This window comes from Vanessa tameamea, chromosome 7, assembly GCF_037043105.1.
Source record: "Vanessa tameamea isolate UH-Manoa-2023 chromosome 7, ilVanTame1 primary haplotype, whole genome shotgun sequence".
NCBI classification, from domain to species: Eukaryota; Metazoa; Arthropoda; class Insecta; order Lepidoptera; family Nymphalidae; genus Vanessa; species Vanessa tameamea.
The window spans coordinates 7,297,911-7,322,639 of NC_087315.1; the positions used below are offsets into that span (position 1 = coordinate 7,297,911).

Genomic DNA, 24,729 nt, shown 5'->3' on the forward strand with positions numbered 1-24,729 from the left:
GACATAATATTTAATTACAGTTTTAGTTCCAATTAAATAAAAATATACTTTATTAAAGAAGGCTATCATTGTAACTAATTCAACATTATTTTAAATAATTTGAGTAAATTATTTCTAATAATTTATTTGTATTTATATCTAAATTTATAAATAAATAACAGTTAATAATTTTGGACACAATTAGTGTTTTTATTATATTATTCTATCATCGATATTTTCTGTTTAATAACAGATAATAAGACTCCTCCTACGACTACTCCTCAGATTGCTTCTTATTTTAAAATTTTAGATCGACTCTTTATTTTTACGAAAAGTCTTCAGTTGACTGTTCTTTATCTGTATTCCAACTGGTGGTAGGGCTTTGTGCAAGCCCGTCTGGGTAGGTCCCACCACTCATCAGATATTATACCGCCAAACAACAGTACTTAGTATTGTTGTGTTCCGGTTTCAAAGGTGAGTGAGCCAGTGTAACAGGCACAAGGAACATAACATCTTAGTTCCCAAGGTTGGTAGCACATTGGCGATGTAAGGAATGGTTAATATTTCTTACAGCGCCATAGTCCATGGGCGGTGGTTACCACTTATTATCAGGTTGCCCATACGCTCGTCCGCCAACAGGTGCCATAAAAAAATCTTACCTCGATTGTGATAGTTGTGTTAGAGTTTGAAAGCTAGATCAAGACGCTACACGGAAATCTATGTCGATGGTTAATTTTTTATCTTATGGTACACATATATATTCAAGGGTGATAGGGTAAATGAATAATGGAAAAGTTCCCAATACTTTGCTGATTATCGGATACGGATTACTGCGTTGTTCGGATACCTGCGAAACCTAATGGCTTAACATAGAAGGATTATTAAGGCAGTTATGAGGATATCAAAAACTACTATGTTAAAGGATTTTCTGGACTGTAACAATAATAGACTTATACTTAACTTTTACATTTTTATAGGAATTTAAACAAAACTGAACAAAACCTCTTCATAACTATTATTAAATAAAAAACATAAATATACATCAAAGACTATAAATATTTATTTTATCTGTGGCAGTGCACTGATATAAAGTGCGTAATACATCAGTGAACTTCAAAGAGATATTCATATTTCACAATGGTGTGTATAAAAAGGAAGCGGGAACGCCATAGAATCGTCCAGTAACAGTTTGACCCTGTTTCACAACATGCGGTTTGTCGGCCGAGTTTCCGAATAGATATTAATGACTGAAAACAAACGTTCCTTTTTATGTTTACTACTTCCTCGTGTTGATCACTTTCATTGACGGCATGTTTGACATTCGTATTGATATTGACTTCGATATCGCGTAGTTTTATTTTTACGACTTACTCGCACTATCATTTGTGGTCAACCATTACGATAAAATGTTGAGCTATTTTTATACCAAATTATAAAGTCGCCGTTAAAACTTCGACATCGTGTTAACGGAACTCCATGTAATGGAGTTAAATATTGGAATACTTAGTACAATTAACATAGTAGTAATTAGTATTTACTATTAGATGATGGAATTTTTACTTAATAATAATAATAAATAAATCTTCAAATGCATAAAGTAATTTACCTTTTGCTGGGAGGTTTTAAACACATACACAGTAATAAATAGTTTACGCGGCTCTCAATACTTACATGAAGGTTAAAAACATTTATCACTAAAGTTAATCAAACTTTTGACATATCGTGCAGAATATTGGCTGTCATTATTATTTTATATTACGTTTCTCTTTTTTCAAATCAAGGTAGAATAACAATATCAGTAAGCTCAGATTAATCATTATTTCTCTTCATGTTGTCTAATTATGATTTCGCAATTTCTTTAAAATTAATCGAACAATTTATCAATATAAAACTTTTAAAAAAGTTTATAAAAAAGCTACCTTTATCGGCCTAAAAAAACTTTCCTTGTATAGCTTTTGGCGATGGGCCGATGTGAAGAAACGTCTCGCTCTTCTGAACACACCAAGCTTTTTACATGCCAATTAGGCTTTATCTTCCAATTGATCACGGAACTGATCCAGGCTCAAAACATCGACGCCAAGTATTCCGACACTAGACATAGCAACAAGAGAAATATTTTCAAAGTGTTGAGATAAGACAGATGTAGTTTTTTTTAAGGGTGTAAACTTGTGTCTTTTTGCAGTTGATGTATATTTTTTTGTTCTTGTCGACGTATTCCCATTAAATGTTAGCGCGGCGGATGCATAATTGTGTCTACGGTGCTGTTGCCTTTAGATCAGTTAATATTGCCGAGTTGCAACAAGCCATTGATATGCAAAAGAAACAGAGTTGCAATCGATGAATTTTAATTTAAAGCATGTACTGTCGACAACAACCTCGATACTCCAATCTGTCAAAAGCTAGTCCAGTTGTATAATTTTCCGGGAAGCTTCGAAAAAAAATTGTGCCCTATGCGATCGAACGTCTTTGCTGTATCCAAACTGGTTACTGATGCCTCACCCTTGGATTCAAATGCTTTAACCTATTTACATTTCAGGTACACTAGTGGTCCTCCGTGGACTCGACGACCTCCGTGGTCGAGTTGTGTGTACCGGTTTTCACGGGTACCCCACTCCGAGGTCCCGGGTTCGATTCCCGGCTGAGTCGATGTAGAAAAAGTTCATTAGTTTTCTATGTTGTCTTGGGTCTGGGTGTATGTGGTACCATCGTTACTTCTAATTTTCCATAACACAAGTGCTTTAGCTACTTACATCGGGATCAGAGTAATGTATGTGATGTTGTCCAATATTTATTTATTTTTATTACGATGACCGGTTGAGTGACCCCGACGGAAACCGTATTGGCGATCGCTAATCAGATATTTAGCACATCTAGGTATCAAATCGAGAGCACATGTTCGTAGTACGATCGCAGGGATACCATCGGGACCACTTGAGTTACGAATATTTAAGGAAAGAAGTGCTTTATGAACTGTTCATTGGCGGAATTTTTCCTTCAGCATCGTGGTATTACAGTGTGGGATTGATGGTGGTGGCTTGGACACCAAGAGAGAGCCTCAAATATCAGTTGTGAAATCACTAACGAAGATATCCTGGATAGAGCCAACTGAGGAGCAAAGAAATTTTTACTGCTGTAAAAAAATCTAAAATCAACAAAAATGCCGAAAAACTGACTCGTTTCATGAAAAGTATCTGATAAATACAAGCTGTGAACTCCGTGGTAGATTAAAAGCCATTTGTAAAGCCGGGAATTGATGTTTTATTAAAAGCGATCGGTTTGTTTAAACATCCGGGTATGTTTTTTTCATACACTGATAAAAACAATTTTTTAATCAAGCAATTAATATTTAAATTTTATTTTTATTTTCTTTTAAACTAACACATTAATTTAAGAAATAATTACAGCTTAATCGCATAATATCAATAAAATCTTTTTACGCTAATTTCGTTTTGTGAGCAAAAGAAAGAGACGAGCTTGAGAAATGGACGAAAGCAGATGCGACTCCAAAAGTTGAATAATTCATTTAATTCTCCTAAAGGCTATGGAACTTTGCAGACATAACAAAAGAAAAATTCTTAGTAACTTAAATGTTTATTTATAGTTCTGCAAATGTATGTATTTCATCGCCATGCAAATAGGCAATAAATACTTTGTTACTTATAATATAAAGTTTGATCGAAATTTTTCGAATATCTGTATATATCATATGTGCCAAACCGAACGTATTGTCAGACTTTGCAAGGGGACTTATGTAATTTTATTACATCGAAATAAATACTACAATACTATAAGCAAAAAATAAAATAGTTTTAAAGTTTTTATTATCAACACTACAATTATTATTTTAAACAGATTGTCATTTTTAAAACAGTAGTCTATTCTAACTATGGTATTACACTGTTATACTAAAGTATGATATTTTTGTTTACACTTACATTTAAAACTTAGTCTTATTAATAAGTCCCAATAAACATTCGATTGTTACTCATAAGTCAAATAAATTGTAAATATTATAGAGCATATAAAGGTTTTCATACATTTCGTTACTAATTTGGCAAGTTTTTATATACATTATCTATATTTGTAATTAGAATTAAAAATAGTTCACAATTTTTGGTACAATAAAATACTGAAATATAAAAACGTGAAGCGTCTTACGCCTTAAAATTATACTATTATTATAAAACAGTAAGTAATATTACAAAAATTCTCATTATAAAAGTAAAATAATATTTTTTTATAACTACATTAAATTTTTCTAGTGTCCGTTAACCAGATTAAAAAGCAACATTTTTTTGGGCTACTGGACATACAGTTTTAAATGTTATCGATCAAAATTAAACTTAGTTTGTATGAACAGGAAGTATTTTCTTTCCATCTTCTAAGCTATTAGATGAAGACAGAATTTACACTTCATTTGTGTAATGACATTATTAAGGTTATTAGAAACCGCATCTTCATTATTGAGTGCTTATAAATTTTTGCCAGCTCACTATAAAGTCAGACTTCAACAGTCCGATGGACGATAAAACTATAAAGTATTTATGCTGATCACTAAGCTATAAGTAACGTATATATACAATTGCATGATTTATTTTTGACATGGAATAAGAATATGTTTAGATCTCTTACTCTAAGTATCTACTCACATGGTTTAAATTGTGTTGTCGTTTTATTAGAAATAGTATTTATATCTATATCTGTTGATTGAACTTCGACATTCGTTGCAGTAAAATTGTCATATGAAATATATTGAGGAGGCTGCTGGACAACATCTTTGGGTATGACTGGTCGTTTTTTTGTCTTCATATATCCTAAAACTGACACTAGTACAATAAAAACTAAAAGTCCTATACAACAGCCCACAACCAAACTAAGTCTTCTTGTCAACATTTCGGCAATACCCATGTAAGTGTTTGAAAATGGACTATCTAGCGCTGCACTAAATATTTCAATCGTACTTACACTAGTACACTTACTTATGTAAGAATCGTTCATATACGATCGCAGATTATTGAAAATTTGTTCATCACCATACAAATTCATTCCTGTATTTCCTATAGTTGGAGACGCTATTCTTGCATTGGGCGTCGTAGATGCTGCGTTATTTCCAAAATCGCCGACAGCGATAACACAAATTACGTATCGCGCTCCTGGTGTCAAATGATTTAATCTCGTTGTTCTGGCAGTCGAATTCAAAACTTTGCCTCTTATCTGTGACAAACGAAGTAAAGTATGTATAGCGGTTGTTCAACACATTTGTATTAATCTTTGGAAAAGTTTGTAGGTCATATAAACCATTGTTAATAGAAGATTTAAACGGATTCACAGTACAAACACAATAACCTCGAGCGTGGGTCATAAATATTTTTTATGGTCCATTGAAGTGATGCACAGCCGTTGTATTCAAATGTTTGGTGTAATGTTTGGTCTACCTACTTTAAATATATTTTCCATATATTTAAATTAGGCGTGACATATCAACGATTAGGCTACCCTTACATTACATTATTTTCAATATGTATGAAATAATTCTTTCAAAAGATTTTTCTTAATTTTTATTGTTACCAGTAATGTTTTAATGTAATATTTAATAATTTTAATTGAAATAATTAAATAGTATTGTCGCTAACAATAAAGGCATAGTTTTAACACTGTCATTGGAACGTACATACAAATAAAAGATTAAGTTTTATTTATTATGTTTAAAATAAGAATAATCACTATCTGCTTTTACTTACGATTGTTGGCATTTGCTCCCGAAAGTACGCTACTTGATATCCATTTAAGCCATTTTGATTGCGACTTTGCCAAGAAACTAAAACAGAATACGTCTGTATGTCCTGTATGGCTATACGGATTACGACAGGCACATCGCAAAGTTTCTGAGACGGGAGTTCTAAAAATCTGTAACCACGAAGATTTTCTGGATATTCACAGCGTAATTTTGTATTTCCTTGTAAAACAATTTTGTAATGATCTTGCATCCATACCCAAAGGTCTTGGGATTCGCAATTACAAGTCATAGGGTTATCTGAGAAAGAAAACATTTATTAAAATTTAAATTTTCAACAAAAAGGTTTTTTTTTTAATTTATAATTTATTATTATTCATTGTGTATATTGTATGATAGTAAAAGGCTTTGATTTGATTTGATGTATTTATACATTTTTAATATTAAGACCTTAATGATGTTTACTATTTGATAATGTATATATTATACTCTATTATTATTATTATTAAATATGAATATCATATTCATTATAACTGTGTAATAGTCACGAAGTAATAATAAGGTACTGCTTACCATCAAAAGCGATCTTTTTAATTTGCATTTCCAAAGAATGAAGCATCTTGAATGGTATCTTTTCAAAGTAGTTTCGACTTAAGTCAATATATGAAATTTTTTTCGACTTTGAAAATATATCCGATACTATTGTTGATAGCCAGTTGTCACTTAAGTAGAGTTCGCTGAGACTAGGAAGGTTTTGAAAAACATCTTTAGTTATTCTCGTGATATGATTAAAAGATAGGTCCAATGTCTGTAAATTCTGCAAATCAGATGCAAACTCCTCCAACTCTCTGATCGTATTGTGAGAAATGTTTATCAGTCTAGCTGAGTATAATCCTTGAAGTCTCTCTCTGGGAATATTTTCTAATTTATTCATACTTAAATCCAATATTTCCAAATTATGCAATTTCATAAACGCACTAGGTGAGAGTCTTGTTATAAAATTTTGTGTTAACACTAATTTCTTTAAAGAATTAAAGTTTTCAAAATCCTTACTAGTTATAATAGATAAATTTGTATTGGTTACAATTAATTCCTCTAAAAGTGGAAATTGTTTGATTGGATATGTTTGCAGCAATTGCTCTATAGAGTTTGAAGATATATTTAATACAGTTACACTTGGAAAAGTTGTTTCTGACATACCGTTACTAGGAATATGCTTGAAAAAATTATGCGATAGATCTATCTCTTTCAATCCTACTGAATGCTGTAAGAAATTCGGTGGAAGAACTGTTATCATATTGTGACTCAAGTTTATTGATATCAAATTTTTAAGCGAGGGAGACTTAAAACCACTCAATACAGAAATGCGATTGTCACACACATTAAGAGTCCGTAAATTATGCAAACCCACTAATTTAAAGAAGTCAATGCCTTGCAATTGATTGTGACATAAATCTAAAACCTCGAGCGAAGTAATATTGAATAATGCAACGTGCGGGAAGTCTGTAAAGCGATTACCCTTCAAATTTAATTCCTGTAATATTGTAGTGTAAGCAAATACATCTTTGTTTAAGTCCTTCAAGTTATTATGAGCCAGATTAACTCTTAGTAAATTTTGATTTTTAAAAAACGAGGCAGGAGGTAGTTGCGATATGTTTGACATTTCCAGTGTTAGTGATTGTAGCGAAAGTAAGTGCGAAAAAGTTTTGTTATCTAAATGCGTAAAATTATTATTAGAAATAACAAGTGACTTTAATCCTGGTAATTGGATGCAAAGAATATCTTCCCAAGTCAGTACATTGTTTCTGAGTTCAATTTCATTTAAATTTGGTAACGTCTGTAATGATTTTTCATCTATCAAAGATATAAAATTTTGGTTGAGCCGTATTAGCTTAATAGGTAAAGAAGAAATATTGAAATCTAGAAAAATAATCTTGTTTTCAGATAAATCTAGTGTTTTGAGTTTAATTAAATGCTTAAATGCATCCTTTGCCACATTTTTAACGTTATTATTCTTCAGTAACAGTTCTTCCAACGTTACAAGATTATAAAATGTTTCATTACTTATGTCACTAATTTTGTTATTACTTATATCTAAGTATTTTATTTTCTTAAGATGCATAAAAGTTCTATTTTCAATATGCATAATACTGTTATTTTTTAAATATAATCTTTGTATATTAAATAAGTCACTAAACAAATTAGTTGTCAAAACTTTTAAACTATTTTGTGTTAGCCACATAATCTGTACATTCGTTTGACTTCTAAGGGAGCTGTTTTTCAACAAGGATAAGTAATTAGCACTTAGTTGGATAGATACTAATGAAGAATTTCGATTTGGGAATACATCGCCTATCGTGGTTAAATTATTACCCTGCAAATTAATATGCTGTAGCTTCCGTAGGGTAATGAAAGCATGTGAATCAATATTTTTAATTACATTGTTTTGTAAGTGTAATTCTAAGAGTTCTGGCAGTGGGCTAAATACATTTCGTTTTACATGACTTAATTTATTATTTTGCAACCTTATTTCTCTTATGGAGACCAAATTTTCAAACACTGAATCATCTAATTCTTGAATTTTATTATTATCTAAGCTTATAATTTCAAGTTTACGATTAAAGGTGAGTATATTTTTTGGAAGTATTTTTAAAAAGTTTGATCCCATGTGAAGTTGCGTTAGATTTTGTAACGATTCGAAACAGTTTGGACGAAGCAACTGTATAGCATTATGTTCTATGTTAAGAACTTTTAATCCCACTGTATTATTGAAGGCATCATTAGGTATTTCGAGAATATTATTTTCCGATAAAAATACCTCAGAAAGGTGCTTGAGATTACTAAACACACCGTTTATATGATGTAAATGATTGTGACTTAAATCTATAGAGCGAACATTTATGTTTTTGCTGAAAGTATTTTTTCCTATATTTACAATTTTATTTCTACTTAAATCTATTATTTCTACATTCCTTAAATAATAAAACGCTTCTTCAGCTATTTCTTGAATTTCATTACTAAAAAAAATTAACATTTTTATATTAGGCATACTCTTAAACCAATTTTTTTCTATTTTTGTAAACAAGTTTGAACTTAAATCTAAATTTAATAAGTTGAGTATAGTAACATTGATGTCTCCAGGAATTGAGTTAATTTTATTCCAAGCTAATCTAAGGTTTGTTAGTTTATTTAAGTTTCCAAGAGGCTGTAAAGGAAATATTTCCAGAAAATTTTCAGTCATGTCTATCTCATTTAAGGTTTCATCTAAGTTCTGGAATGCATAATCAGAAATATTAGCTATTTTGTTACCTCTCAAGTTAATTTTTTTTAGTTTTAGATCTTTAAAAGTATATGCCTGAATATCTTTAATATCATTGAGTTGAAAATCAAGCGCTTCAATGTTAAATAGTTCAAAGAACGATTCGTGCGGAATTTTGCTTAATTTACTGGCAATTACACTTAACGATTCCAGCGAATCACGTATTGATGTAAAAGCATTGGGGTTAATTTTATTTACACCAGACTGTGTAATTTGTAGATGGTTAATTTTTACGTGTGAAGGAAAAAAATCGCTGCTCAATTCCGTCGTTGAACGTTCCAAATCATATATTGATAACGAATGAATAATTCCTTTTATCTTTGTTAAAACATTCTTTACTACGCTGGGAGTAGCACTGGGACACTCCAAAAATAATCCTGAAACGATATAATTAAAATGTATAGTGAATTCTATTATTAATAACTAAAATTTATATTATAAAACGTACCTTCTTTAAATTTATAACACGGGCAAATAGGATTATCTGACAAACTCGGGCAGTGTGAATGTTCTTCGCCTTGCAGTATCGGAATATGGACGATTAGAAAAAAGGCGTATATACCACATTTCACAATCCGTGATCGAATAAATATGCCCATGTTCATTAAACATCATTTCAATAACATATTTCTCTTAAAACATCAAATTTTTGGACGTCACCAATCTATAACAAAAACAATATTACATAGGAAATATTAGGTACGAAAATTCAATATTTTTTATATATAACCTTTTTATATCCTATTATATGTTCAAAAACCGGAAAATGCCTTTATTATTGTTAATGTTGGACAATTTTATATAAAATGTTATTTTCTGTTTTATAAAGGTCTATAGTTATTCTTATGTTCCAACTGTTATGAAAGTTGTTTATTTAAAAATATATGTGTATATAAATTAATAAGCAGTCACTATAATAATATAGAACATACACAGTAGATTTTTATTATATATTTAGATAGTGAAGTATTTTGTTCTGAAAACAATAAAGTTGTTAAGTATACATTAATAAATGCATATGCATTATCAATACACGATTAAAGCTAAATGACATCACATTTTCGTATTGATTTTAATTTAAAGGGTTATAAACAAGGAAGATGTTTTTCAAACTTTTATAATTACACAAAGGAATTGGCGTTGCTCTCTAATTAAAGTATTACGCTTCCAAGGGGCTTAATTAATCGTCGTTTCTGTAGATATGCACAATTACTCTCTTTATTAATGTTAGGTGCCATTTGTTTCTTTAAGAATAAACAAAAGCCGTCTGGATAATGGACTTAAATATTTACCGAATAAATTTGTGTTCGTATGATGTGGACATTGAGGCTAATATATATTAATTTAACACTACCGCACACATTTCACTCAAAGGATTTATGTTTAAAATTTATTATTCTTAAAAACATCTAGCAAATAATTTTTTGTAGTAAAATTAGTCCGTTATTTACTAGCATAAGAAACGAATACTATGAAGTAGCCTAAAAATATATTTATAGGATTTCTCATGTCTTTTGGGAACTTTAAAAGTATTTTTATAAATATTTTTTTGGTACGTTTGCAAAGTCAATTTATTAAATTATTTACGATTTATAACTATGCACTTAAAATATCCACTACATTTATCAAACACTATACGTGATTCCACTGATGTTAATATATACTTTCCAACGATTTTATAAAAAACACGAATGACTTCAACTTTGGATATTTGTGATTGCTAATTTTAATTAAACTGTAAAGGACTTTGATGCCTTACGAAAATTATATTTTGTAAAAATCTGGGTATTAAGATTTTGGCGAGATAACTTTGTATAGAAAAATCGTAATTTGTGTGGGTTGTTTTACTTCGGAATCTATTTATAGCATATAATGACAGCTTTTATGAAATATCTCGTTCAACGTTACTATAACAATTGACACCAGTTTTTGACCCTCGACGCAAAAAGAGAGGGTATATATGTTTAACGTGTCTGTGTATCTGTCTGTGGTATCGTAGCTCTCAAACGGATGAACCGATTTTCGTTTAGTTTTTTTCGTGTCATAGATAATTTTATCCCGAGCGTTCTTAGCCACTTTTCATGAAAATCTGTTCAGCCGTTTGAAAATCATTAGCTTTTTAATAGTTGATGAGGGGATCTGAACAACTTCCATATGTCCTATCGATTCGAAATTTGGTTCCGTGTTACTTCAATGATATTGTAAGTGTATGGTAAGGTAACCATGATTTGATCAGCCGTTTGAAGATCATCAGCTCTTTAATAGTTGATCAGGGTATCTGACTACCTTCCATATGTCTTATCGATTCGAAATTTGGTACCGAGAACATGGCCTCAAATATGACATGATAGGGTAAGGTTTAGATTTCGAAGGTGGGAAATAAAATGGGATCAATTAGGCTCGATTACCATTATATTTATACCTATGATACCTAGTACCTAACTATGGTACTAACTCAACGAACTAATCACTATAAATACCTTCTTAATATTTATACCTACTTTAAAAAGGTCAAAATAAAAATAAAATTACAAATTTTAAAAACCCCCGACACAAAAAATAAACTCTAAACATTAACAAATAAAATTTTAAACTTATTATAATTATTATCGTCACATGTATTATGTAAGTTCAAATATATTTATTTTCCAAGAGTCGTCATCGCGTCGGGGGATAGATATTTATTATTCTAATAAAAAGTTATTATAAGCTGAAAAATTTTCATAAGATATATTTTTGCTCTTTAACTCACTAGTTAATGAGCTATAGATCAAATCGCCTTGATTTTTATATTTGGATTTAGAGAAAATTTATATAAATGCTTGATTATATCAATTTCCTATAAATCAGTGATATAATGTGATGGAAAAAGTAAACATTGCATTTGTATTATATGAATATTAATTGTATGGAGAATTGTTCTTAATTAAACCAATATTTTAGGTGTAATATATATTTTATTCACGTATTAAAGTTTAGTTAATTCTTATCTTTTATATAATAACACGGTGAGATACCTATAACTCTCGTACATAGGACATAGACATTGCCACTGTAAGAAAAAGCTCGAAAGCCTTAAAGCTCTCCATAGATCATAAATGTTCTGTCAACCCTGGGCTTTAATATGATATATCCCTTGTACTTGTAATTATACTGATTAACAGCCGGTTCACACTAGTAAAAAATATTGATAATTGCACTGTAATACATACTGCTTTTGATATGCATACTCCAATGATACAATATGTAACTTAGCCTATTATAGGTTAACTTACTCGTATGTAATTATGAGATCGATTTACTACCTAACCCTTGTTTCCCAATATGTCACAAGCATACTTGAGGTTCACTTTGACAAAATAATAAATGTTCTGCCAAAACCTCTAACCGTTAGGTAATTTGAATAAAACTTTTAACTTTATACTATGTAATACGAGTTTATTACTTCATCGTACACGCGTTGCTAACTCGACTTTGTGCGTTGATTTAGACAATGGTGTATATGTTTTTAATTCCTTAACGTCAACTAAAGTCCTTAACTGTATGCAAATAAGAATTAAAATCATCACAGTATAAATCATGACCGCGACAGTTTAATGTTAATAGTACTTATGTAAATAAAAACTTATATTTATAAAAAATAATAATATTATCTCGTAAAAACCTACACATATTTTTACATTGATATAAATACATCGAAACCTATTCCCTAACTATTTTCCCGTTATAACTTAAATGTAAATTTTTCCTTTTAGTACTTTAATATTCTTTTAGTACGATTTATTATTTTTTTATTCATAACTCGTATTAAAAGAGCGTACTACTAAAGACATTATTTTTATTTATATAATCAAGATTCAATTAAAGTTTGTCATTCTCGGCTGAAATGGCTGTCATTATCATCATCATCATCAGTCGCTTGCCTCCATGTCAATTATTTGGGGTCAATGCACTCTGTTATTTCAATATATCCTTTAGTCATATCTCCAGTTACTGTAATCTTACAAATATAATCCTTAATACAATCCATCATTTTTCTTTAGCCTTCCTCTTGCCTTATAGCCACATACCTAATACTGTTTTTGTAATAAAATATATTATGGCGTCCATCCTTCCGTATTATATAACTATGTCCAATTTATTTTATCAATATGTCCTTAAGACTCTATTAATTCATAAAAAGATAGATAGTATACATTTTTAACGAACATACTGTATATTTTTAATTGAATATAATAATTTATCATAATTTAGGATAGTTATATCCAAAAGACAAATGGACAGATTTTCAAAGGATGTGGCTTATTTTGGTATATTATAAGGATAAAAAATATGAAGTACAGTAAATATAATTGAATGTTTTTTTCCATCAGAAGTTGAATAAGCGTATTGAAAGAATGAGCAAAGTTGTGCTACTATAATACGACTTAATACTTTTCAAAAATGTTATAATAACAAATATGATTTAAATATCGGAAAAATGAACTCACTAAATACTGAACTTCATAAGATTTTCTAAGTTATTATCTTAGAATTAATTTAAAGTAGAATAAAGTGAGGAGTTATCTTGGCTAAAGAATAGCATTTTAAAAAGCACAGATAAAAAGTATTTAGGAATTCTGTTATGAGAACAAGCTATTATTTTAAGGCAACCCGGCTATTATGAAATTTTACTTCCACACTACAATTGTATACGCATCGCCAGGTTTGATTCCAAATTACACAAATCACGTTAATAGATTTTCACAAATTCATAAAGGCTTTACTAGATTCCTACAGGGGTAAAATTTGCCCAGATCCTGTCTACTAAACACACTTGATTCCAAATCTCAAATCCTTGCGATTCCTAGATATCATACAAATACAGGTAAATTCTCACCTATAGGTCATTCCATGAGAATCTAGACAGTTACATAACATGACAACTTCAATGACATGGAAATTTACAGCGACAACCGCTGTAGCTTTCAGAAATATTTATCAAACTATAATACTGAAGTATTACGTTTTTTTTATTTGTTGTATTTTTTATTTTGTACATATTTTATATTTCTTATTAATCCTACAAAATTTTTCATTCTTATAAGAAGATATATTTTTGTAATAGTGTATTATATTGCAAGGTAATATTATTGTTTTAGGCTGATTTATTAATAAAGAAACCGATACGTTGAGTACATAGTATTAAAAGACGTGTCACTTTTTGATTAACATGTGTTGTCATGTTAACTGCAACTTGCTCTACATGAAGCTGGTTTTAGCTGATTTATAATGTTTTGTGTTAATATAAGTGTACAAATACGCATCGTATGTTTCTTAATCTTTCAAAAACAAATGGAAATTATTTCCATTTAATATAAGAAAAAAAAAAATCTTTTAAAACGTATATTATTACCTAATACTATAACAAATCTATATTAATAATTTCGTGCAGGTCTACGATAGACTACATCGATAACTATCCACAGTTCTGGATCGTTAAAAAAATAATGATTTTTTAGACGATAATATATAGCCGCAAATTTCGTATAATTGAGATACTTCGATATTAAATCCACAAAATTCAATGACATGACGTTAACGGGTGCGTTCCGAAAGTGTTTTCACAGGGATGTGGTAGACTCGATGGAAAATTATCCACAATAAATTACAGATCGTTAAAATATAACAATTCTGAGTCAATAACACATGAGTGCTTATATCCGCAAAATTCGGATTGTTTGATATTTCGTGAAATAAAATCACGTTATGTTCTCCTGGCAGCCATTACATATTTATTGTCCATATGCTACATTAAGAACCTTCATACAATGACTCCTATAAAAAAGACCGCGACGTAGTATCTTAGTAGTCTGTGAGTGTGAAAATTGTAACTGCGCAACTACCGCGAAATAAACCTTCGAAATTCGAAACATTAATACTATTGACTGAGCTTTGTGTATAATAGTAAAGAATTATTGTTATTAGTTTTCATCACCTTAATAGAAAATATTTATGTTTGATAATCACAACCTTTATGAAAATGTTATATGTTATAAGAAAAGTAAATGATAAAATATTTTTTTTACGTTTTATTTATTTTATCCGAGTGAAGGGTTTTCATCTAGTAAATAATAAATAAGTTCATAGAATAAAAATAAACTAATGAAAAAAAAAATGCTTTTATTTAATACATATACTAAAACGAACAGCATTTAGTAAACTAGACTGTACATAATTGTGACCACAGTCTGTTGGGTGGAAGTGGTCTAAAATTCAGTTGCTAGATTTAAGCCACACATACTAAAAGGTTAAGCTAAATTTAAGCTGGTAAAGAGAGCGGGGCAAGTGTTCGTGGATTTTAACCTATAATATATAAGCGAATTATGTTTAATAATTTATATACCTATGTAATTTAATTATTAAAAAAATGTAAGCATTGAGTCATAATTTCTATTTTATACGGTTATCTCTTACTATACGGTCCCATTTTGAAGAGCTCCAGCCGTAGATGTACAGCAAAAAAAAGAGGATTCTTAATTGCAATTTACTAAATTGATTATAACTAATTTAAGAGAGCGGACAAAGATTGCTAGCCGGTTAAAGAGCCGGTACTACGGCTGTATAAGGAAAAAGAAATGAAAAACGTTAACAAAAATAAAGTAAATTGTTATCGACAAACTCCAATTCAAACTGAACTGATGTATTTATATATATAAACTATTTTACTTAAAATTTAATTTAAATAAGGTTTCATCATTTTGGCGCCGAATGTAGATGAGTAACTTGCAGTTTACAATGAAACGTAATCAAAACAAAACCTGTCGTAGGTCTCGCAATTCCAAAAAAAACTTTTGAATAAACGCAAAACTTCGCGGGCAGCCCAAAAGTTGTAATTTAAGATTGGTCCAATGTAAATTAAAAGAAAATAAAGTAACTATAAGGGTAAAAAACTAGGTGTATCATCATTTATCTCTATTTTATATAAAACAATAAAATACCTCATTATCAATAAGAAACATTTACCAGTAAAAGTAAAAAGATCAAATCAAATAAAAACCTGCCTAAAACATTTGCCTGTATATGCAAACTTAAACTAAAAACTTTTAAATACACCACAATATCTAATCAGTTAGTTTCAGTGCAGGTAAATTTTTGGAGTCGTTTGTTATTTTTTTTTGTTAAAACTTTATTCTATTCTCAATAGAATCTACATACCGAATCACTGGGAACTTTACAATTAATGTAAACTAAAAATATATAAGAGCTAGGATATAGTATAGTAGAATAGTATAGAGATTTTAGGTATTCAATAAAGCTATAAAAATGATAACATTAATATTTAACAGAACGACTAAAGGTAAAGTTGCTGTTTGTTTCGTTTACGTGACAAGTAGATGACACTCCGGTGTCAGAAATATTACGGTGGAAATGTGCCTAAAACAATGGCTCGGTAAAACAAGAGGTGGCATTTAAAGACGATATTTGAGATATAAGTATGACTTTGTAGTTTGATTTTATGTTAGATGATCATTCTTTGCAATTATATAATAATTTAAGAAACAAAACAATTTTTATTACCATAATAACTTTCTTAATGTCAACTAGTGACTGTCTTATTAAGTTTACTTCGATATAGTCTTAACCAGAATTGACCATAGTATGTTTTTATAATATTCAAATAAAATGGAAATCTTTTACACAATTCAATATATACTATATTTTCCCTACCTAAGATAGTACCTATTCAGACCCATGAAAAGATGATTACATTGACAAATGGCCCGTCCCTTGAGCCCTTAGGTTGGTAATCTACTTGCAAATGTGGCCCAATTAATTCTTGTCAGTACTTACATGAAGAAATTATTACGTCATAAACAGTGGTTTTAAAATTAGGTTTTTAGCAGTGGTATTAAAAATAAGAAAAAAAAATTGCATTTTTTTATATCATTCGTTGATGGATATTCAAATAATTAACCAGATGGTAAGTGGTCACAGACAAGAAATTTTGACGCTTCCTGACATCGCCAATACCTCTTACCAAGGAAACTATGATCTAAACTCTTGTCCCTGTAATCATACTGGATCACTAACCCTTCAAACTGGAACAGAATAGTATCAAATACAATGGCCGGCCTGGCAATTTGTATTTTATGTTTTTAAAGTGTAAAGTTGTCTATGCTAGGAATACTGTATATTATGAAATACTAATAACTTAACAAACATATTCCCATGTATTCAACAAACTCACTCCTAGCACAAGCTTCTCACTAGGATGGGGGACTAAATAGGTATATTAGAAAGTGTTGAAAACATGCGTTTAGATTATGATAAATGATTGCATATCCTGTTATATATTGAGTAATAATATAACTATAAGGTTTATGTTATATAGTATTAAAAATAATTATTACACGAATTGTGTTTTTATGTCATCCGAATTAGGTACTATTTGTTTAAAGTTAACAGAGACTCTGAAACAATAATTGATTGGCAAACTTTATATTATAGTCAGAATTCATTGTTCATTTTAGTTGCGGGATAAACTAATTAAGTTGGTTAGGTTCACATGTGCTTGATACCAATTAATGTACATGGAAATGCGGTATCCTAATAATACCAATTTGTAACGAACTTCAACACTTTGCCCCTTAATTAAAAGAATAATTATAATTATGTTTACATTTTGGCAATTTAACTAAACGCATACAGTAACCGCTGTCGTTTACATAAAAGCAAAATTGTTGGCGCTAAGTTTATTTAAACAGTGCTATGTACACAACGTTCTGTTGAGAAAATACAAAATTAAGTAGCCATAAATTAAAGTCTAATACGATATTTATCTTTGTTGAATGTAAAATATATTGAAGTGTATATACGACAATGAGCCGAGATGGTCCAGTGGTTAGAACGCGTGCATCTTAACCGATGATTTCGGGTTCAAACCTAGGCAGGCACCACTGAATTTTCATGTGCTTAATTTGTGTTTATAATTCATCTCGTGCTCGGCAGTGAAGGAAAACATCGTGAGGAAACCTGCATGTGTCTAATTTCAACGAAATTATGCCACATGTGTATTCCGCCAACCCGCATTGGAGCATTGTGGTGGAATATGCCCTAAAGCTTCTCCTCAAAGGGCCCAGCAGTGGGAATTTACAGGCTGCTAATGATACGACAATAGCTGCGCTATTATAATAAATATATATTTATTAAATGTATAACTTTGTAATAAATCCCTAAAACATTAAATTTTTTTGGGGCAAAATAAAAAATAAAACTATTCTGTTGCAACGATATGTAATATTATTATTGTATAATTATACATATAGCATGTACATATATACTTGGGCAATCAGTTAACACATTCAGGTTCATCGCCTCAGGCCTCACACTTGATACTGTTCATCTCGATGTGACGTACTTTCTACATAAAGATGAGCGGACGTGCAATGTCAACAAATTTCCATAAAATTGCTTTGAGTTTGTACACATCAGCTTCGTTATAAGCGATTAACGAATTCGATTATTTGTTTAAATGATTTACCTTTTGTTTGATTAAACCTGTATTATATATTGAGTGCAATGTTTTTGTTCAGTACTTTTGTCTTATCATTGGAGTACTTGTTCTTAAAACACAATAAAATATTTTTACTATTTCACTTGCTTTTAAAAAAATATTCACATGGATATCATAGATGTACTATCTAATTTCTATATTTTTTAATTTAAGCCCTCCAATTAACCTTAAGTTGAACAGAGAATAAAATAAAACACTATAGTAAACATAGTACAAAATTAAAACAAAGATAACACCAATAAACAGTCAGGTTAATTATAAAAAGAGAAAAAAAAAGCAAATTAACTTAAGTCAAGGGGAACATAAGGGAAGAAATTGTTTAAACAGAGATTGTTATGTACGGTTTAGCGCGAGAAAAAGTCTTAACCTTGTACTTAAATTACTTTTTAGTGATTGCTTTTCTTGTGTCAATGGGTAGAAAGTTCCAAAGCCAAATCCTCACTGTGAAAGAAATTAGAAAGGATTTTCTTTGATATGATCTGTATGATAGTTTGGAACGTGAAGCAGCAGAACGAATCTTGTAGTTGTATTACGAAGGAAGTTTAATTTAATATAGTTATAGCCGCGAATGGCTCAGAAGTAGGAAGACATGAATTCTAACCGATCATTTTGAGTCACCACTGCATTTTCAAGTGCTTAATTTATCTTATAACTCATCTCGTACTCAGCGGCGAAGGAACATGGATATGGCATATGAGAATCTGTCACGTGTATCCATCCATTCAATCACACATTAGGGCAGGTTTGCAACATACTTGAAGTATGTTTCTTCTCAAGAAGGCTCCCTGCCTTAGTCCAGCAGTGGGATGTTTATAGGCAGTTACTTTTCTTTTAAAATATATAATAGTATTCTTAGTAGTCAGATAGGTCACCAGTTTAGCTTAAATCGGTAAAAAAATGTGGTTTTATCTTCGGAGACCAAAATATAAGATAAACAATAGTAAGAAGTTAATTCAACTGTTTTAGATGCTTTGGGTTCGCATTAGATTAGAAAAGGTCGGTACAATCAATAAAAGAAAAAAATTAAAATATTTTCATAGAGTAAGGTTTACTGTTGTTAAAGGAAACGTCACAATGTACGTATTGAATTTCCTACACTTCATCAACTTGAGGCATCTAAAAATGAGAGGTGTTGTCATCGTTTTAATTATCATGTTTTAATTATTTAATAATATCTCACTAAAAAACGATTTTTAACAATTTTTATTACACCAATGAGCGGTATTACAATTCTGTAATAATTCATTTCGTATCTTACTCTTGAAATGTTGAAAACGTGTATGTTACATTTTTATAGTCAATGTACTTATCACGATATTGGTCTGCAGTAAGATTCATTTCGTTGTCTAATGTATTACATTTTACATAAAAAAAAAAGATAATTAGTCTCGAGAGACTGTACCAAAGTAATATTACTAAATTGAAAGAATGTTACACTGTGACCGTGAGTAATCTCCCGTGTAGACATGTTCTTTTATATTGAGAGAATGAGCCCCAGGGAATGATTTTTTTAATTTTTTTAAGTAATATTAAAATTTAATATTTTTACTTATGCCTATTATAATACTATATTACATATTTAATATAACTTATTATGAGAAGTGAAAATAATTGCTAATATATGAATTTTAAACATTAATACATAGTTTAGCCTGCGGAAATTTCGAAATTAAATTATTAGAAAATGCAATTATTAATAAATCGTTCTAGAAAACAAACACACTAAATTAAGCCTTCGTTATCTGTCGAAACTGAATATTATTACACAATACTTTTAAGAATTCAATGTTTCAATGATTCGTTATAAATAGCGACTATTAGATAAACGCCAAATAAATGCCATAGGTGTTAAGGATTACTTAATATTTAAATTATCTTAACGTTGTGTTTGCCTAATTTTAAAAACGTATAAGATCACTTTTTTGCCTCAGCGAGTTCAAAGGAATGACACTTCGAACAGATCGATAGGACGAAGTCTGTGATTTACATATTCGTTCGTGCGTTTTACGTGCGCCGCGTTTGTCTTATCTCTAAAACCTATATATTAGTTTGTCATTCTCGAAAGTATGACACGATAAAAGGGATCTGATAAAGTAAATAATTTACGTATACATTACGAGATTCACGTTTCCAAGAAATCCAAATTATTAATGTTTGGAAGTCAAACAGATGATGAGTGAGTCCTATTATTAATAGATAATAGATACCTATGTTAATATGCTCATTCAATGTTTATCGATAGGAAAAGTCCAGTCAATAAAGATAAATTTAATTAATATTTATTAAGACCTTTCAAAGGTTTTTGATTTCAGTTTTAAATTGAAGATTTCTTCTTTAAAGAGTGTTTTTATTTTATTTAGAATTTGCGCAATTTTTACAAAACAATTTAATAAATTATTCCAGAGAGCCTATTACAAAGATTGCCTTGTTCCGTGTACGGATACCGGTTGAAGGTATTTCATGCATTTTATTTTAAAGGACTAAGAAAAATAAATCTAGCTAAATAAAATTTGTACGTACTTATCCTATGCACATTATATTGCATCATGATGATGATGATGATGATGATGATGATAAGCTTATATTATTATATATAGCATATATATACTCATCTCACAGTCAGTAGTGTATCCGTCATCTGACAATGGAATCCAAAAAATCTCTCTCTCTTAAAATGAAACAGTAGGACATTTATTGGTCTTTATTATTTCTTCCCATGATTAAACTATTAAATTGTCATATCCGTACATAATAAATTGGATGATTTTTTAGTCTGTCTGAAAATTTGCCTGAGCGAACTGTATACATAAAATATACAAATAAATTTTATTCTTGCGCTTTGCTGGAATATTACCACTACTTAATATAAATATTACACTTTGTTTCATTTCAAAATATTTATTATTAACTTAGTTATAAAACCTGTTATATAGATTATAATAATATATGACGACATATTCAATCAAGATATTACTGAATTTGCTTGATGAAAGAAAATGAGGTGAACCAGCTGAAGCGTTCGTGTCGACGCGTGGATGGGGGGATAGAATAGGTCGATTGCTATCTATCAACTATCTAGTTGAATGAGAGGATTAGCGGTTGGTTAACGTGTGGAACGATTGGTAGAACAGGTTGGAAAAAATGTTGAGAGATGTATATGGGATATAAAAAGTTGTAAGTTAATTGTTGGATTTGTGGATGTAAAATTTAGTAGTTAGTTGTTATATAGGCGGTAGTATACATCTATTATTTTTAAAAAATAATACTTTACTTAATGTATCAAATAATATACTTTTTTAAAATATACGCATTGGTAGGAACGCCTGAAGGTTAGCCACTATTAATATTCCTATAAGTAGTGGGCAAGGACAATGTCCCAGCGAAGTTAGGAACATTATCGACGTTGGGATTGCGTGGGCTCAAATCCTTAATGGATTTTAGCTGTGCACTAATTAGATAAAATGTTTCACCCGATATGGTATGTTAAAATAACGTTATTTTATATATTTAAATTACTTAAATGCATCGTTATTTACGATTATTCAAACAATATTACCGATTTATTTAGTTACAATTCAAGCTAACACAAATGCTAAGATTATACAATAAACAAATAATAATTTGTTTATTTATCTTAAAATTTTGTAAAAAATTGATATTATGTTGTAAAGTTTTATCAAAAAATAATATAACCACAGTGTTATTTGTAGCTCGATATAGCCGTAATTAAATTGAGCACGACAGCATACGTCCCGCAAGAGAAACTACGCTCCAGTCAAAATATCAAATAACCTATTACAGAAGAGGACAGCGCCGGCCGCTCTACTGCGCTATGATATCATTCAATTCTCAATATAAGTGACAGACAGTGCTTATGACAAATGGTTATAATTCTATAGACTTATACGTAATATATAAAAAAAACCGAGATTAAAAAGTCGAGCAATTGTATTCATATCAGGGAATATAGTATAAACAACAAAATAATTATATTATAAATAATCTTAAAAGATACCAAAATCAAGTTTAGCAGTTTCCCAAATATTTATTTTTACATGGCAGGGGGACATACATAAATTCATTGATAGAAATACCCATGGGGACACCATGTGTAAAATATTTTACGAATATAAAACGTAAGTTTTCGTGGAAATGCATAACATAATATAAATCCGGCGTATCTTACTTACTATGCGAAAGTTTGACTGGATGGATGTTTGTTATTTAATTACAGCTGAACGGATTTCTAATGAAATTTGGCACAGACATAAATTATAACCTGAAATCGCTTAGGTTATCCCTAACGCCTACACCCGCCCATCCACACACGCAAGCGAATCCGCCGTCCGAAACTAGAGTTCTGTTGGATCAAAAAAATATAAATGTATTTGACATTACTATTTTAAGAATAGTATACTGTATAGTATCCTTATAAAACCAATGTTGATCTTCATCTAATATGTTTGAAATAACAAGAATTTGCTATTTTCTTCTATAAAGCTAAACTAGAGTTAACGTATTGTTTTCAGAAATGAACAAGAACAAATTGATAATCTACAATTTGTAATATAATTAAAAGTTTGCATTCTTAAATGAATGCATAAAGCGGATGGATTAAAATAGAATTACACCAAAAACATAAATAAATATTGGTCACAAGGATAATGCACATTATATAATTTGTATATTATATTATATACATTTGTGTTTTATATTTTAAATATTTTATAATTAGTTTAACAACATTTATAAATGAGCATAACTCTAGTTTTAATATAAATGTTGTTAATACAAAAGAGGTTACAAGGATTATCGCTTAAACTTTTATGCTATTTCAGTAAACAGGAGGCGAGTTTATTAACATAAAACATAAAATAAAGTATCTCAGTCTTGTTTTCGCTTGAATCTAACAAATGGCGCTTATCCTGCCCGGGAAATAAACGACCACCGAGGAGTGCTGAGCGACGGCTTGTCGATTTTGAAATATACGAACCTCTCGTATAAGAATTTATTGGCTACTCATTTTTACTTTTCTTTCAATATGGAAATACTTTTATATAAATAATTATATATTTGAATGGAGTATGCAATAATTGACTGCGATTTTTTTTTCGAACACCATTTATGCTATTACGTATGCTTATTAATTTTTATAATAATTTAACTCAATTTAATAATAACAATAAAAAGGCATTTTCATATAGTCGAATATTATACTATAACTTGGTTCTTTATAATTATGATAACAAAAGTTTTTAAACATATCAAATATTATTTTACTTAGGTTGTACAAGAACAGTTTCGACTTAAAATGTTAAGTCAACGAATAAAAATGTCGTTAAATGTAACTAAAAAAAGAAAACATAAAACATCGGTTATCTTTGTTTATACGTATAAAAACTTTGAACTTACCATTTCCATTAAGTAATCAATTTTAAAAATAAATTCCATAATGCCACAAAAACACAGCGAGTCTTTTAAATATCCAAAAAAGAACTTTTAACTTTTGTCCATAAACACACTTTCGGTTTTAAATGGCGCGGTCGTCGAGATCTCGGCGATATAGTTCCGAAACTGTATTTGGAACAGACTGGAGCGACCGTCGCGTTCCCACTCCCGCAGCTCACTGGAGGAGAGATCTCAACGGAGTCTGCGTAATAGAACGGCATTCCTACAGATTGCTATATGGGAATAAACGCTAATAAATTACCAACATCGTACACGCGTAACGCCAACGCGAACGAGCCCGTGTTCTTGATTAGTTTGAAGTCTCCGCTAATGTGTTCTACACCAACATTAGGTTCGTGATGGCCTAAATAAACGCGTAGCTTAACGTAAGGATCTTTTAGATTTTAATCATTTAAAACGGATATAAAGTTAAATAAACATGGTAGAAGGATAATAATAATGGTATGGGTGTTATTTAGTCTGGACTCATTATCATCTTTCTTTAAAGATAGAAAAAACGTTCACAGATAAATATATATATAAATTTTATAAAATAATTGAACTTTTTTGTAATTGTTAACCTTTTTTCCAAACGGAAAGTTATGTATTGGGAATAAATTGGAATTTTACACGTGTGTAGGATCAAACCAAATTGATTTCATTTGATAGTCGTTGGTCAATTTTAATTTTATA

At 30.0% G+C, this 24,729-nt stretch overlaps 2 protein-coding genes across 2 annotated transcripts in view; both read right to left on the bottom strand.

Moving 5' to 3' along the window:
• The window catches only part of LOC113401215 (zinc finger protein 830), a 236,018-nt gene extending 216,058 nt beyond the window's left edge, over window positions 1-19,960 (bottom strand). Inside the window, exon 1 of the mRNA XM_064215467.1 lies at window positions 19,947-19,960. The gene's annotated coding sequence lies outside the window, so the exon portion shown is untranslated. The remainder of the gene's footprint in view (window positions 1-19,946) is intronic.
• Window positions 4,559-24,222, bottom strand: LOC113401247 (uncharacterized protein). The gene is made up of 5 exons (XM_026641082.2): window positions 24,001-24,222; window positions 9,481-9,696; window positions 6,287-9,409; window positions 5,721-6,013; window positions 4,559-5,193 (listed from the first exon to the last, which is right to left on the bottom strand). Exons 2-5 carry the CDS (start codon window positions 9,635-9,637, stop codon window positions 4,621-4,623), a joined length of 4,146 nt encoding a protein of 1,381 aa, XP_026496867.2. The 5' UTR covers window positions 9,638-9,696; window positions 24,001-24,222; the 3' UTR covers window positions 4,559-4,620.
• Between the last annotated feature and the right edge of the window lie 507 nt (window positions 24,223-24,729).

Excerpts from the sequence above, each read along its gene's own strand:
- LOC113401247 (XM_026641082.2), bottom strand. The coding sequence starts at position 9,637 with ATGAACATGGGCATATTTATTCGATCACGGATTGTGAAATGTGGTATA. Across the intron at positions 9,410-9,480 it reads GTGTTATAAATTTAAAGAAG|GATTATTTTTGGAGTGTCCC; the intron begins GTACGTTTTATA and ends ATATCGTTTCAG. Across the intron at positions 5,194-5,720 it reads GGGAGCAAATGCCAACAATC|ATAAGAGGCAAAGTTTTGAA; the intron begins GTAAGTAAAAGC and ends CGTTTGTCACAG.